Source organism: Hibiscus syriacus, unplaced genomic scaffold (genome assembly GCF_006381635.1).
Source record: "Hibiscus syriacus cultivar Baekdansim isolate YM2019G1 unplaced genomic scaffold, ASM638163v2 tig00110321_pilon, whole genome shotgun sequence".
In the NCBI taxonomy this organism is placed as follows: Eukaryota; Viridiplantae; Streptophyta; class Magnoliopsida; order Malvales; family Malvaceae; genus Hibiscus; species Hibiscus syriacus.
Genome location: NW_024062680.1, coordinates 1,827,304 through 1,843,762, shown reverse-complemented (window position 1 = coordinate 1,843,762; position 16,459 = coordinate 1,827,304). Strand labels below are relative to the sequence as shown.

General features: G+C 33.2%; 1 protein-coding gene and 1 pseudogene across 1 annotated transcript; both read right to left on the bottom strand.

The window, feature by feature from the left end:
* Positions 1 to 187: 187 nt before the first annotated feature.
* On the bottom strand, positions 188 to 4,032 carry LOC120117827 (annotated as a pseudogene).
* Positions 4,033 to 4,664: 632 nt separating this feature from the next.
* On the bottom strand, positions 4,665 to 7,172 carry LOC120117718 (WAT1-related protein At1g09380-like). The gene is made up of 7 exons (XM_039137954.1): positions 6,966 to 7,172; positions 6,355 to 6,417; positions 6,160 to 6,276; positions 5,611 to 5,866; positions 5,373 to 5,531; positions 5,121 to 5,272; positions 4,665 to 5,031 (listed from the first exon to the last, which is right to left on the bottom strand). The coding sequence occupies exons 1-7, from the start codon at positions 7,139 to 7,141 to the stop codon at positions 4,839 to 4,841; spliced, it is 1,116 nt and encodes a 371-aa protein (XP_038993885.1). The 5' UTR covers positions 7,142 to 7,172; the 3' UTR covers positions 4,665 to 4,838.
* Positions 7,173 to 16,459: the final 9,287 nt, after the last annotated feature.

Here is a 16,459-nt window from a genome sequence, read left to right as displayed (position 1 = left end):
GGAACCTTGGTTCCGTTGGTTTTATTTTGTAAACGTTTTGAAGTAAATATAAACAAATATTACTGTGCATGCTGATTTTATTATGTTGTTAATCAGATGCTTCTAGCCTTCTACCAATTGATATCATGGAAATTGAATACTTCATTGGTACTCCAGTATAGTAAACATAGGTTGATTACATGAGAAATCAATCTACAAGGCAGGCCAAAATGCCTAGTTTCCAGGTCAGGCAAAATATAACAAAATAGGATACATTTCCTGTGGAACTTAAAGGAAACAGAAAACAACATCCTTCGCTCGCTGCCTGAGAGATGACCGAACGTTCAACCGATCCTCTAAGCCAATGAAATAAGATAGAACGAAATAAGTTACAAGAGAACAATATCCAAAATGGATTGGCAGATGTGAGTTGAGAGCCTCGTCCTACCTTGTTAGCTATGTTGTTGGAGAGCCAGTCAAGTCCCTCATACAGCCCTTCGCCAGAGGTTGCACATGTACTCTGGATATACCGGTGAGAGAAGCTCAAGAAAGAATGAATGATTACATTTCGCGAGTATAGTTATACAAATGTGCTAATAAGTTGCGAGGACAAACAGACAGTCGATGATAAGCTACCAGTGGCGCTGTCGGAGGGAGTGTAGACCAAGCTTATCAGCAATCTCAGCAGCATTCATAGCGTTTGGTAGATCTTGCTTGTTAGCAAATACAAGCAGCACAGCATCCCTCAGGTCATCCTACACATAAATGACAGGTAACATAATGATTGAAAAAGTAATTGCATGTGTATAAAATAATAAAACAGCCAACGTAAACTACAGCCTCATCATTTCTTTCACTTAGAATCCCAACAAATTGGAGAAACCGCAAACAACAAAACCAATGCAGAACTTGAATTAGGTTGGGCCATCAAAGATTAGAAGGTAATTAGAAGTGAACATAGTTGGAAAATATCCGTGTCAGCCACACGGATAGACTAAATTAGTACCTCATTCAGCATACGATGAAGCTCATCCCTGGCCTCAACCACACGGTCACGATCATTGCTATCGACAACAAAGATCACCCCAGAGTATTTTGGAAGTAGTGCCTCCAAAAAGGTCGAATCTGAAAGTGCACAATAAAGCCTTCGGATCATTGCATGCTATCAAACTCGATATATTTAACCATTCATTCAAATAAAAGGAAAAAATTTATGGCGTGGATAGCCTTTCCTTGTATGATACAAAGGGAAAAAATTCAAAAGACAAGGTAGTATAAAAATAAGTACTTGGTAAGTCTACAACCATTAGAGTTTAGGATAAGACTTCAGCTAACAGCAGCCCTATGGCATTGATTAAAAAGAATAAACCAAATAGAATCATTGCCCTACATACCCATTAAATCAAAATATAAAATGGCTCAGATGTGTTGATATAGGAACATCCAATCAAAAGAGTGTAAGCATATCAATGACAACCAAACAAAACTGCCATGGAAACAGACAAAGATAAAATAAGTATGTAATTTTTGCCACAAAATGAATAGTCTTCCTCATTCAGTGGAGAGGATAACAAAAAACATAATATGGGCATACATGTAGTTTATGAATATATTATGTGCTGACAGAGAACAATCTAATCAGCACAGGACCGTCCATAAGCACATCAATAACAAGGAACATAAAAGATGATTATCAATGACCACCAAACAGAACTGTCATGGAAACAGATAGGCATAAAGATAAATAGGTATGTAATATTCGCCACAGAATGAACAGTCTTCCTCATTCAATGAAGAGAACATAAAAACATAATATGGCCAAGCGTGTAGCTTATGAATATGTTATGTGCCAACGGAGAACAATCTAATCAGCACAGGACCGTCCATAAGCACATTAATACCAAGGAACATAAAAGATGATTATCAATGACCACCAAACAGAACTGCTATGGAAACAGATAGGCAAAAAGATAAATAGATATGTAATATTTGCCACAGAATGAATAGTCTTCCTCATTCAGTGAAGAGAACAAAAACATAATATGGCCATGCGTGTAGCTTATGAATATGTTATGTGCTGACGGAGAACATTTTAATCAGCACAGGACCGTCCATAAGCACATTAATAACAAGGAACATTCAAGATGATGAGTGTAAGCATATCAATGAGCACTAACCAAAACTGCTATGAAAACGGCAAGACATAAAGGTAAATAGGTATGTAATATTTGCACAGAATAAATAGTCTTCCTCATTCAGTGGAGAGGAGAACAAAAATGCATAACATGGTCATAAAATGTAACTTCTGAATATGTTATGTGCTGACAGAGAACAATCTAATCAGCACAGGACCATCCGTAAGAACATTAATAACAAGGAACATACAAGATGAAGAGCATAATCACAGACAGAGGAATAAGGGTAAATAGGTATGTAATTTTTACCACAGAATGAATAGTCTCCCTCATTCAGGGAAGAGAACAAAAACATAATATGGCCATACATGTAGCTTATGAATATGTTATGTGCTGATGGAGAACAACATAATCAGCGCAGGAACGTCCATAAGCACATTACTAACAGGGAAAATACAAGATGAAAGAGGCTGGCTTTCATGTGTAACCACAAACTCGGATAGCCTTTTCTCATACAATCAAGGAAAATCCTTGAAAGATATGGTGGCATTGGTAGATGTAGCTATTGTTTATGTCCTATAATGATGATGAAATTGAATCAGCATAAGATAGTGCATAAGCAAATCCAAAGTTTTAACAAGAAAACATAAGACAAAGAGAGCAGTTTTTATGTGTCAAGTGTCAACCACAATGCAGACAGCCTTTCCTCATACAATCAGAGAGGAAAACCTTCAAAAACAATATGGCATATGTTGATGCAGCTTATGTTTATGTCCTATTCTGATCATGAAATTGAATCACCATATGAGCACATCAAACAGTTTTAACGGAAACCTCAATTGGAGAATAAAATAGCATGGCAAAATATGATGCTTCCATCGAGAAGGTCCAGGAAACAACAGATTACAATACAACGGTAGAAGTCTGAATTTTTAAGGTTTTGTTACACAAATTTTCAAATATATGTTCTATTACCTTGTCCTGACCACCAACATCCCAAACGGTAAAACTAATGTTCTTATATTATACAGTCTCCACATTAAACCCTGCATAAGGTTGCCATAAGCATCAATAGTAAATATCAAATTATTTACAATACATAAAGCGAACCAGAAAAATATCAAGGTAAGGAGCATACCAATGGTGGGAATGGTAGTGACAATCTCACCGAGCTTGAGCTTGTACAAGATGGTAGTCTTACCAGCAGCATCAAGACCCAACATAAGAATTCGCATCTCTTTCTTGGCGAAAAGCCGACTGAAAAGTTTAGCAAAAGATAGCCCCATCCTTTTGCCTTGGCTGACACTCAAAATAATGATAAGGTCAATCGTAATTTACTCACCTAATTGATGCTATCGAAAAGGGAATAAATGTCACATTAATATAGTCACATGTAACACAATAAACACCCATTTTTTTCCATCTTAGAAATGCACGCCATTGAACGTGTAAAAATTCTTTTAGGGGAAAAAACTTGTAAACGCAATGTCAATCTAAACAAACAGATCTAAATCAGCTACAGTCTCGCATCATATTAGATGGAATCGGCAGATCAAAGTACAAAAAAGAAGAATAGCTTCAAAATGGAAGCTAATATTAGCAGCGGCATATTAAGAAAGAGGAGTGGAAATATAAGCATAACAAAGAAAACCCAGATCCAGATCTTGCAGCAAACAGTGAAACATCCATCAACACAAATCAAAGCACGGGCCTTTTATTTATACATATAAATCTAAAAAAACAACATAATAAAAGGAAATCAGAACACAGAAACAAGATACTAGAAATGAGAAAACGGGGATAAGATTCATACATTGGTGAGCAACCGCAGGCTGCCCACTGCAGGAAGAAGAAACAAACGAATAGAGAAACAAAAATTGAAAGGCAAACACGTTCAAAAATATGTAGGCGGGTTATTTATTACGCAATTGGAGGCGGAGGGTGATTTCAGATTAGGGTTTTTTCTTAAACGTTGAGACGCCTTTAGATTAGGCTCAAACGCTGTCGTTTCGCTACCCTCTCTTAACCTCAAAAATATAAAAAATTAGTACTAATTTAACAATGTTTTTGAAGATTTTGGTGTTGTTTAGGATTAATGTTAAAATGTATTTTTTAGAGGTTAATCGACTTAAATATAATATTTAAATTAAAATATATAATATAATATTAATTTTGTTAATATTATAGTATATAAAACATATTAATTTAAATTATGATAAAATATAAAAATATTAGAAAAATAAATTTATAATGATTGTATACTTTTCATAAAAATATATAAAATTTAAAATATATTTTTTTCAAAAAAATTCTAAATCCATAAATAATCTATTAATACAAATATTTTTCAAACAAATTTTTTCTTCAGAAAGTTATATAATAAATAAATTCATTTTTCACATGCAATACCCAAATTTGGTCAAAGTACGGATACTAATAATAGTATTAATTAATACAAAATCATAGGGGTTAATATAATTTCAGATATTTTATCTATTTTTCTCCCTAAGAAATTAAGGTTAACTCAAAAACTTTTTGAGAAGCTTAAATATAGATTATTAATACTATCTTGTTTTTAAAGGATAGAGATTATTAATAGCTAAACATGCTAAAATGTCTTTAACTGCATCCAAAAAGTACCAAAATAAACCACTAAGAACCCTGCCGAGTCAGCAGTTTTTACATTCATAGGTAGTTCACATTCTGATTCCGGCCAACCACCACTTAACCACCGAGCTGGCTTCCTTTCAGCGGAGGCTGCAACTGCAGCTCCAAGTCATTGTCTATGCCACCAGCTTTTGTGACCCCAACCTTCTCTTCTCCTCCCTTTTCACCGTCTTTCATCTGTTTCATCTCTTTATCTTTTCCCCATAGGACAGCGTACAGTCCACCGACGATCAACAGTGACCCTACAACACTGTTTCATCATTTCAGATTATTCAAACCTGATTAGGACTGCTAATCAATTGATTAATAAGAGATTAATAAGTGCGCACGAAAACGTACGTCCCAACGTATAATTGCTCACGGAGCAGGGCCCAACTCAGAATAGCCACGATGACGAGCAACAAAGGGCTGAACACCGATACATAGAGAGGACCCCTTTTCTGTATGCACCATGACATAACACAAAACGCTACCGCATTGCATATGATTCCCTGGAAAGATAAAAACCAAGACAAAACATTATCGTCTGTGCCTGCTCAATTAGCAGATAATGTATATACATATGTCCGATCTGAGTATCGGATCGCTTACTGCGTAAAGAGCTGCAATAAGCCTCATGGGGGAGCTCAATGACCAAGCTGATGGTTTGTGTTCCGAGAATATGCCGACGATTGTACACTCGATGCTGGCCATGAAGCACATTATAGTGGTGCATGTGTAGGGTGCTGGGAAGTTCTTGCTTGTTTGTCCCTGGAAAATTTGTTAAACGTATGATTATTTGTATTTGAATGAAGAAGTTTTGATGAATCATGTGGGTGTTCGGCTTTACCTGGAGTATAAACCATACGGCCCAAGCGATAGCGCTGGCCATAACGAGGAAGGGACCTAGGAAGGAGTTCGATCCGGTAGCCCCGGAGCTGTCGTTGCTCGACATTTTATCGGCATAGTGCCAGTGGACTTTCGATTCGCCTATGCCAATGATGTGTCCGTGGTAAAACGACAGCAGCATGGCTCCACCAACACATATTAGAGTTCCTAATACCTTGGCCACCCCTGATATCTTCTTTATTCCCACGGCTTCTTGTCTAGTAAACATCAAATTCAACAGTTTATCAGAGGAAATGTAAAAAGAAAAAGCACATCAACGGCCTGCTGATGTGTGAAAAGAAGTATGCTTTCTGAAAAGCAGTTAGCAGCAGAATCAGCTTCTTGGTTTGGATCCTAAAGGACTTTCGAAAAAGATGTTTTTGATGGCAAAAGCCCTCTGTTTACTATTGCTTTTTGCTGTAAAAAAAAGTGACTTTGCACGGCCAAAAGCAATTGCTAAAACACACCCTTAATACATATAACTGCAGAAGCCATAAAAGGCAATCGAGACCTGAAAATAGCAGCGAGGACAAAGGTGGCTGCCGGGAGTACATTGTTCAATGCACATGCAACCGTAGCAGTAGTATAGTTCAGTCCGACAAAATAAAAAACCTGGTTCGCCGTCGCCCTGCATCGATAGATCGATTTGGAGTTAGCCATATATGCCTAATGACATGCAAAAGAGAACACTAAACAGTAGACTTACCCTGTCACTGAGCATAAGAAAATCTGGAAAAGTATAGGCATAGTGATCTTGGGTCTTGTTTTGCTGCATAAAAAAAGAGTGAAAAATCAAGGTTAATTCCACACAACAATCAGAAAATAACAAATGATTAACATGCATAGTAGCCGCCGCTGCCAACAAGACGAAATGACTTGTCAGCCATGCATGGAATAAAATCAACTTTTTTCCAAACCAGTTGCAACTTGGAAATCAAAGAATCTACTTTAACCAATCGATTAACCGAGCTCCCTGTGTTATTTAAACCATAAGGCTTCATATATTAGAGCCTTTTTTCCCCCAGACATCCTTTAAATTATTCTCTTTTTTTCCGGATGTTTCTCAGAAACCAAACAAATAAACAACAAACAGCACTACCACTGCGTGCCAGTATATCGGTGTCTGAGAGAGAAAACTTCAAGAAAGCTTAATCAAACTAGTTAAAATCGAAAATCAAAACCGAACCCTTCTTCAAGAAAGTAAAGCCTCAGCATGCAATGTGCAAGAAAGAACAGATAAAACCCATAACTGAGAAACAAGGAATGGAACGAGAAGAGAAGAGGGTTTCTTGATGAATAAGTTAAGACACAAATTACCGCTCTAAGAAGAAGGCAAAAGGAGCAATGGCGAGGGTGGCAAAGATTTGACGGTAAGCAACGAGAACAAGGGGTTTCATTCCAGATTCCAAGGCCAGCTTTGACGTGATGTTCATACCCGCATACCCTACTTGCAGTAGAACATTAGCCACTAAAGGCATGAAATCATCCAACATTCTTTCTTTAATTCTCTTCAAGTATACCCCTTTTGAGAGTTAAAGAAAGCAAGCTAGCCTTGGCAAGAAGAAAAGAAAACAAAAAACACTTATAATGTGAGAAGAATAATATTTGGAAATCCCCCATATATATAAGGAGGCAAAAGCAAAGACCTTCAAGTCTTCAACCCCCCTGCATGAAAGAGGTGAAGTCATTGAGGATTTCTTGCAACACCTGGGCACTTGCATGAGACAAATGCTTGTCAGTGTCATCACTCGAACAAAAAATGAAAATTTAAAGTAGCTTTCAGTTTGTTTGTTATTGTGTCTCGGGCTCGGCAAAATACATTGACACAAAACTTGAAGCAAGCAAACTTTGCCCAAATACCCACGTCAGCAACAACCCCTTTAGTGGGGTCCCCTCCCTAAACAACTCATCAACCCTGCATGGCTTCCAGTCCATCAGAGCATCAACCCTAAAGTCAATTCCTTGAGAACAATGTAGGGCTGCTGTCCCCACTAAATTCTCCAACAGGTTAAAGTAGGTAAACCAGTGGCCATTAATTAAAGAGATAATAATATTAATGTCTAATGGCAAAAGGAAACATGGTCTAGAAGGGGTTGTTGTTTCTGGGTTGGGGAAATCCATAATGCAATAATATCCATAATTTAATGTTTATCAGATCTTTAGCTTAAAGGTCAGACTCCCCTCCACATACAGAGCCAATGGAAATTTGTTCCATATTTCGTCTTTTTCCATGCTTGATATATAATTAAAGGCAAAGTTATATTAAGAAATGGGCGATAAATCGTGCTTCTCTTTTGTGTTTTTTTATCTTATTATTTGGGCAAATCGTGGATCATAATATGGATATTTACGTCAGCGTCTATACATTTTTGCATATACAATTTGAAAAGGGGAGGATTATGGTATCCATGTCCGAAGCCACTATAATCTTAGCTGTCGCTGCCTTTTCCCCCATGTATTCTCGGCTTAATTTTCTGCCACGTCCATGACTTTCCGTATATATGTGTATAACATTTCTCAAGTTAGGGATTGGGGATTTTATACTTGTTTATTCATATATTGATTAATACAATCCCATATATTAGTCTAATACGATAAGACATTAAATATTTTAAATAAAATATACAATTCAAATTATCATTAATTTGATGTAAGATGATTTAACTTCTCTTAATTTTGATTCTAGCTCCGTCCTCGAAATTACTCGGTTTAGTTTAATTTATTAATAAATTAAATATCAACATTTATATTAAAAATATTTAAAGGTGCCTTCGTTAACAAAATCTAAAAATAATAGAAAATGTGGATATCAACAGAAAACAGAAAGATGGCAATACTTATACAAATAGTGGCGAAAAAGAATTCGTCGCTAAAACCATGATGTAGCGACAAACATTAAACTGTCGTTTAGTAGTCTATAAATGGTGTATCCGTTAGTATGCCTTACATTTATATTGATGGATTTATAAGTGTTTTGGTTTAATTAATAAATAATGACATATTTTTAAATCCGTCGGTATTGATATAGCTTAAGCGCACCTTACTTTCGGTATTGATAACGGATTTTTGAAACCTGTTAGTATAACTTATATCTATAATGACGGGTTTCAAAAACAGTCGGTATCGGCACATCTTAAGCACCGTATCTCTTTCATATTGATGGAAATTTTAATTTAATATTTCACACCATTTTCAACCCACCTTTAGTGTGTTTTAATTTTCCTTCTTCTCGTGTTCCTCCATTTATTTAATCTAACCTAATTTTGTTTTTCTTAAATTAAGAGCCTCGTGTTTGAGTTTCTCGAAATCTATTAAGCTTCATTTGTCTTGAATCTGCTTTGTTAATATGAGATATCAGTTTTGTGTGTTTTTATTAGAATTTTTTTGTGAACTATATTTAATTTTAATATTTAAAATATTGTTATTGCTGGAAAAGAACATTTGTAAAAAGAAAAAGTAAATAGAAATACGTAGAAAAAATATATGTAAAACATATGACGACGATTACGAACCGTTAGCAAAGAAATGTATTAATGGTAAAGGTTCCAAACATTTGACTCTGCTTTTATTGGTGAAAAGTTTTGTTGCTAGAAGTTACAAGGGATTTACCGACGGATAAATCCGTCAGTCGTCGGTAAATCCGTCAGTAGAATGATGGTCAATTGTTTGTCGGGGTAGCATTTTGTTAGTTATTATATTGCCCAAGGTTCTATAATCTATACTGATGAATTTTCCGTGTTTTACTGACAGATTTTGATTGCCATATATGTGATTTTTTGTAATTAACATATATATTTTTGATTCTGCAAAGTTGATGTAATTGAATATTTATTTAAGCTAAGTATTTGATCCACTAATCATGTATAATTTTATATATAGTTAGTGAATCATATATATATGATGACATATTATTATATAAGATTAAAATTATTTAATTTTAATTTTTTATAATAATATATCATTATATATTTATTGATAACATGTACAATTATGTTTTTCATTAAAAAATGTCCAAAAATTTATACTATAACACAAATTACAATAAAAAAAACAATTCTATTTAGTTTTAATTAAATGATACCGTATTAATCTAAGATATGATACGGGCACGAATCAAATAACTTTAGTGGTTAATGATTTTTTGTTATTCCTTTAGGTTTTAGATTCGAACACCACGAACGCAAAGGTGAATGAGCGTTCAATGTCAAATAGTTGAGAGTCTTTGAACATATACTATCCCTTATATTCACCCGATACTAATAAAAAATGATATTTTTAAATATTTAAAATATTTATCGACTCATTATATATTAATGTAATAATTTAAATTAATTTGATTAAATAAATTAAAAGGCATCTTCCTTTTATCGATTGAATTGAATGATTAATTGTGGGAAATCAATGATTAATTCGACTTATAAAATGGTTAAGTCGAGGATTCTGTTTTTGGTAAACATGTTAGAGTTTAGCCATGCACGAAGAAACGTACGACACGAAATATACCTTTTACACATAATGCATGCATGTTAGATAATTGATCAATCATAATTCATAATATTTCATAAGAGTAATTTAGTTCATTAAAATTTAGAAGAAAAAAGACACGTGTAAAGATGTTATACGTGTAAAGATGATACATTGTATAATGCATGTTTGCATGTGTGTTGGATACTTGATCAATCATCGTAGATTAGTAATGTAATAAGTTGTATTAGATCGAGTTTTCACCAACTGGATTTAACTTAAAAGATACATTTTCTCTATTCAAATTTAATTTGAATCCAAAGAGTCCTCGCCCAACTCAAAATTTAACCTGAATTTTGGGATATATTTGTTTTAACTTTTAACACGATAAAGCAGGTTAGACTCTAGACTAGATTGGAGATTCCACAAGGAAAGAAAAATATTTTCAGAGTGCAGTCCGACTCATGGACAAATTTGATTCATGCAGATACATTTAGCAGAAGATGCGATTCATGACTGAATTAAGTTGTTTCTGAGGATATGATACAATAACAGGCCTGTACAAATTAATTTAAAATTAATTTAAAATTTTTAAATAGATTTAATTAAAAATATTCAAAGAATAAAAAGTTAATGAAAATTGTTATTCTTTAAAAAGATAAATTAAATTAAATTAAAAAAATTAAAATTAAAATATTATTTTTAAAAGGGTAAAATACACAAATGATTCCTCAAATATAAGGCGTTGCTTTGATAACTCTCTGACTATTAAAAGTTACAATATGATCCCCAACTATAGGGTGTTATTTTGTTGAGTTCTCTGACTATTAAAAGTTATAAAATGGTCGTCCGACTATTCATATGTTCTAAGCTCACCCTTTTTCGTTAAAAATTTGATGGCGGTCTGAGGTGGACGTTAACCTGATGAATATGATATGATAAAATTTGACCACATGATCTCAAACAATTATACAACTCAAATAATTATGGAATCAAATTTTATCATATTTCAGTCAATAAGTTAACGTCCAGCTCAGATTGTCATCAAATTTTTAACGATAAATGATAAGTTTGGAACATATGATTAGTCGAGTGACCATTTTGTAACTTTTAATAGTTAGAGGACTCAAAAAAGAAAGACCCTATAACCGGGTATCAATTTATAACTTTAAATAGTCAAGGGACTCAAGAAAGTAGTACCTTATAGTTAGGGGACCATTAATGTATTTTACCCAAAAAAATAGGGCAAACCTCGTCCGTCATTTTATGAAGGTTCATGCAAATTTTGAGGTGGGAATAAAGGACTTTTGTGGCACCATCATTGTAGTTGCTTCAAACACAGAGTATTGTGAAACTAAACTTTGCCTAAAAACAACAACAATTCTATCACAAAATTCCAACTCTAAAAGGACAACTCAACCTTGCTTATTTATGCCTCACTTGGAAAACACAAGTGTATGTTTGTCACAATCCATCACCATTAGATGGGTCCCCGGTCTCTTCGTCTAGGTGTTGTGATAACACGATTTATGAGTGAATTTATTTTTGACGTATTCTAATATATTATTTTTGTTGAGTCCTCAAGCTTTAGGGAAAACAATATAATTATTCTTAAGTTAAGAATAATTATAATAATAGCACCATCTAATATTTTTTAATTTAATTCCTATTTTACTTAATGAAAAGATTATATATATATATATATATATATATATGTGTGTGTTTGTGTGTCGGGTTGAGTTGGGTTAATGTAAAATTTTATCTAAAAATCATATCAAATTTTGAATTAAGTGGGAATTTTTAAATTCAAATCAAATCAAATAACGAATAAAAAAATATAATATTCAAAACAAATTTAAATAAATCAAAATCTTGCTTATATTTATCCCTAAATATGAACTACACATATCCCCGGTTTAAATATTGAGAAACACTATGACAATAAAACTCATGATTCTTGAGGGAGCGTAAAGAAGAGAATATTAAATTATGTCATAAATAGAGTAATAGTCTCAAATAAATTGAATTATGATATTTAGATCGTGAAAATGATACACAACATAATCATGAATGCTCTTTTTTATTAAAAACTAGTGACGCTATAAATTTAAACCTATTAATACCCATATGAAAATAGAGAGATTAAACTGTTGCGGAAGACGGCTATCGGATAGAGCAAAATCGCAACTGATAATTTGAGAAAATAAAAATGAAGATAAAAAAAGACACAAATTTTACGTGGAAAACCCCTAAATAATATACGGTAAAAACCACGGGCAAATGTAGAAGAATTTCACTATGAGAAAATAGGAATTAAAACTTCTCTCGATCTAACAAGGAGAAAACAATGACAATTCTCTTTTGATAAAAAGGAGAAAACAACTCTCAATAAAACTCTCTAATTTCTCTAGTATTGGGAGAAAACTATAATGATTTGGGATGGTTTTGAAACTAAATGGGTTAGGGTAGTTATAGTTGAAGCTTAAGGACTAATCTAGTAAATACCCTAAAATATAAGGACTAAATTTGATAATTATCCCATTTTATTTTTCAAACAACTTGCTGCCTAACTTGGACCAATTTTAGTTGCCCATGTTGATTTAGCCGCCCATGTTGCCTTGAATTTTCAACAATCTCCCACTTGAAGATTTGATTTGAACAATCATATCTTCACACAACTCTTTATACCTTGTATCTTCATGTTGCTTACGTTTCTGACAGGCCACAAGAGGATCGACACCGAGTAAATGTATCAGTATTTACCGTCTTCGTCATGAAATCTGCTATGTTGTCTTTGGTATGGATCACCAGCATATCTACAGTCCCTTCTTCCACCTTTTCACGAATGAAATGGTACTGAACTCGTATGTGCTTTGTCCTTGAATGAAATGTTGGATTCCTTACTAGATGCAAGGCGCTTTGACTGTCACAAAACATAGAGACATACTCTTGATTGTGCCCAAGCTCCTCCAATAGCATTTTCAACCAAATTGCTTCTTTACTGGCTTTTGTAGCTGCTACGTATTCTGCCTCTATTGTGGATGCAGCCACAACTGACTGCAATTTTGAAACCCAGCTTATAGCTCCACCAGCAACTTTAAACACATATCATGTAGTAGATTTGCTTTTATCTAAATCCCCTGCATAGTCAGAATCTACATACCCATTGATTAATAAGTTTGATCCTCCATAACATAATGCAATATTTGAGGTCCATTTGTTACGGAATATGGCATCGTATAGAGCAAAATCGCAACTGATAATATGAGAAAATAAAAATGAAGATAAAGAAGAGACAAATTTTACGTGAAAAACCCCTAAATAATATAGGGTAAAACCACATGCAACGGTAGAAGAATTTCACTATGAGAAAATATGAATTACAACTTCTCTCGATCTAACAAAGAGAAAACAATAACAATTCTCTCTTGATAAAAAGGAGAAAACAACTCTTAAGAAAACTCTCTAAATTCTCTAGTATTGAGAGAAAACTATAATGATTTGGGATAATTTTGAAGCTAAATAGCTTAGGGTATTTATAGTTGAAGCTTAAGGACTAATATTATAAATAGCCTAAAATATAGGGACTAAATTTACAATTTTGCCATGCCATGAATTTCAACAATTTCATGCTGCCTAATTTTGACCAAATTAGCCGCCCCATTATATTGCCTAATTTTGACAGCCGTCGGCTGCCAAATTTGAAATTTGACTTTCAACAATCTCCCACTTGAAGATATGAATCATATCTTCACACCATTCTTTCTACCTTGTACCTCTTTGTTGTATTTCAATGCTCTTTTCCTGGATTCGCTATATACCGACTAACCACTCCCACTGCTTGTGCAATGTCTGGTCTTGTGCATATCATAGTGAACATTAAACTTCCCACTGCCGATGCATACGGCACTCGAGACATCTTCATCCTATCTTTTTCATTGCTAGGACTCATACCGAAGAATAATTTGAAGTTAATAGGAAGAGGGGTAGAAATTGGCTTACAATCTTGCATGTTGAATCTTGACAAGATCTTCTTCAAGTAATTCTTCTATGAAAGCTAAATCTTATTATTACTTATGTCTCGATGAATTTGCATCCCTAGAATCTTGTTTACTGATCACAAGTCCTTCATTTCAAATTCCCTAGCCAGTTGTGCCTTCAATTATTCAATATGTTATTTGTTGGGTCCTACAACCAACATGTCATCCATATACAACAACAATATAACAAAATTGTTATCACCAAACCTCTTGAAATAAGCACAAGGGTCTGCATTAAGTCTGTTGTATCCAAGACATATAATGAAGGAATCAAATCTCTTATACCAACACATCGGTGCTTGCTTTAGACCGTACAGAGATTTGTTCAACCTGCAAACCAAGTTCTTCTTTTCTTTTTCTTTAAAACCTTCAGGCTGGAGCATATAAATTTCTTCTTCAAGATCTCCATGAAGAAAAGTTGTTTTAACATCTAGCTACTCTAGATCTAAGTTCAATGTAGCACACATTGCCAAGACTACTCAAACTGTTGTTATTCGAACCACATGAGAAAAGATTTCATTGAAATCAATACATTCTTTTTGAGCATATCCTTTGACCACCAGTCTTGCACGATTTCGTAACCGGTTTTCGCCCGGGCACAAAATTTTACTCGGCGGGAAAAGTGATGTGGATAAATAAATGGTTTTTTAAGGAAATGTTTGAAGTCGCCATCGGCCTTTTGGGTTATGTAGGTCGAATACCTAAAAATCATCTTTTAAAATAGTTTTTAAGAAAATACCATTTTAAAAGAGAAACTAGTTTGCGTTTAACCAAAAATTTGTTCTTTTTAATAATAAAAAAGGATTCGTGGTCGATAACGTTTGGGGAAAGATTAGCCCCCACAACACCCAAAATTGGTCCCTGTCGATTATAAATTGTCTCTAATAATAGAATTTAAGAATTCGAATATAAATTTAATTTATGATCTTTTCATATTCAATTGGATAATAAAGAAAAAATATTAAAATAATTTTTATAAATTATAAATAAAGTATTTATTTATTTAAAAATATTAGAAAATGACATTTAGTTGCTTTAAGACTGCCTTTTCTTTAATATTAATAAATAAATTAACAAGAATATAATAAATTTCCTAAAAATAATGAAGTAAATATATATATATATTTATAAGAAGAATATTTATTTATTTTTAAAGTACCAGAATAGGACGTCTAGGTACTTTAAGACCGCCCTTTCTTAATATTTAAAAATAAATAAATATTATCATTTAATTCATTTGTGAAATTAATTAAATAATACTTATTAATCTTTCATATATATATATATACATATATTAATATGACTAAAATAAACTAAACATAAAATGAAGCGAAATAGTTAAAGAACTAGAATTAAAGTATTGAAAAATGTAAAGCAAAAATTGAAAAGTAAAGTAATGAAATTAAATAAATAAAAATAAATCGCATAAATTAAAATATAAAATAAAGAACTAAAATAAAAGATATCGAATATAATGCCCAAAAATAAAATAGCTCAGAAGATTAAAAGATAGAATTAAAATGACTAAAATATAATAAAATAAAGCATAAGATCAAAATGAAAGAAAATAAAAATATAGCAACTAATTTCGAAATAAAAAAACCAGGAACTAAAGTGTAAATATGTATCTAAATTATAGGGATTATTTCGGGATTTTTCCTATTTTAAGTGACTATAATATAAAGATAAGGTAAAAGTTTAGTGGGCTATATGTAATTTGACCCTGGGTTAGTGACCAGGATGTCAATAGATGCTTAAATTTTGAGGGCCTAAGGATATTTAACCCCTAAATTTGTGACTGAAACAAAAAAAGTTGAAATTACGGGTACCATTAGGTGGTTAATCCATAAAATATGTGAACAAAGCAAGAAGATCCCAGAAACTGGGGACCTGACGCATTGTTTACCCAAAAGTTTTATAAACTTAAAACTCATTTTCTTCTTCCTTATCTCACACGCAGAACACCCAAAGCTTCAAACTCTTCTCTTTTTTTATTTATTTATTTAACATGTTGTTTGATTTAAATATATATATATATATATATATATATAATAATAATAAGTAAAGCTGAAAAATACAAGAAAAAAATGAAATCAACCTTGGTTGTGCTTTTTATTTCCAATCCTTTGTATATATTGTTGCTCGATCGGGGATAGATGAGGAGAGGAGTTACTCTCTTGTTTTGTTGGGTTTTTATATCCCATATTACATGCTTAAAACAAAAATAATGATTGTTGTTTGTTTGGTAGTGAGCTGTAGCCGGGACGTGGAGAGACAGCTGGTGGAATGTGAAGCTGCTGGTAGGTG

Bases quoted from the DNA above. Each gene is read 5' to 3' on its own strand.
- LOC120117718 (XM_039137954.1), bottom strand. From the start codon at position 7,141: ATGTTGGATGATTTCATGCCTTTAGTGGCTAATGTTCTACTGCAAGTA. The intron at 6,418-6,965 runs GTAATTTGTGTC...TTTTTTATGCAG, and splicing joins TTTGCCTTCTTCTTAGAGCG to CAAAACAAGACCCAAGATCA. The intron at 5,532-5,610 runs GTAAAGCCGAAC...CAAATTTTCCAG, and splicing joins CCGTATGGTTTATACTCCAG to GGACAAACAAGCAAGAACTT.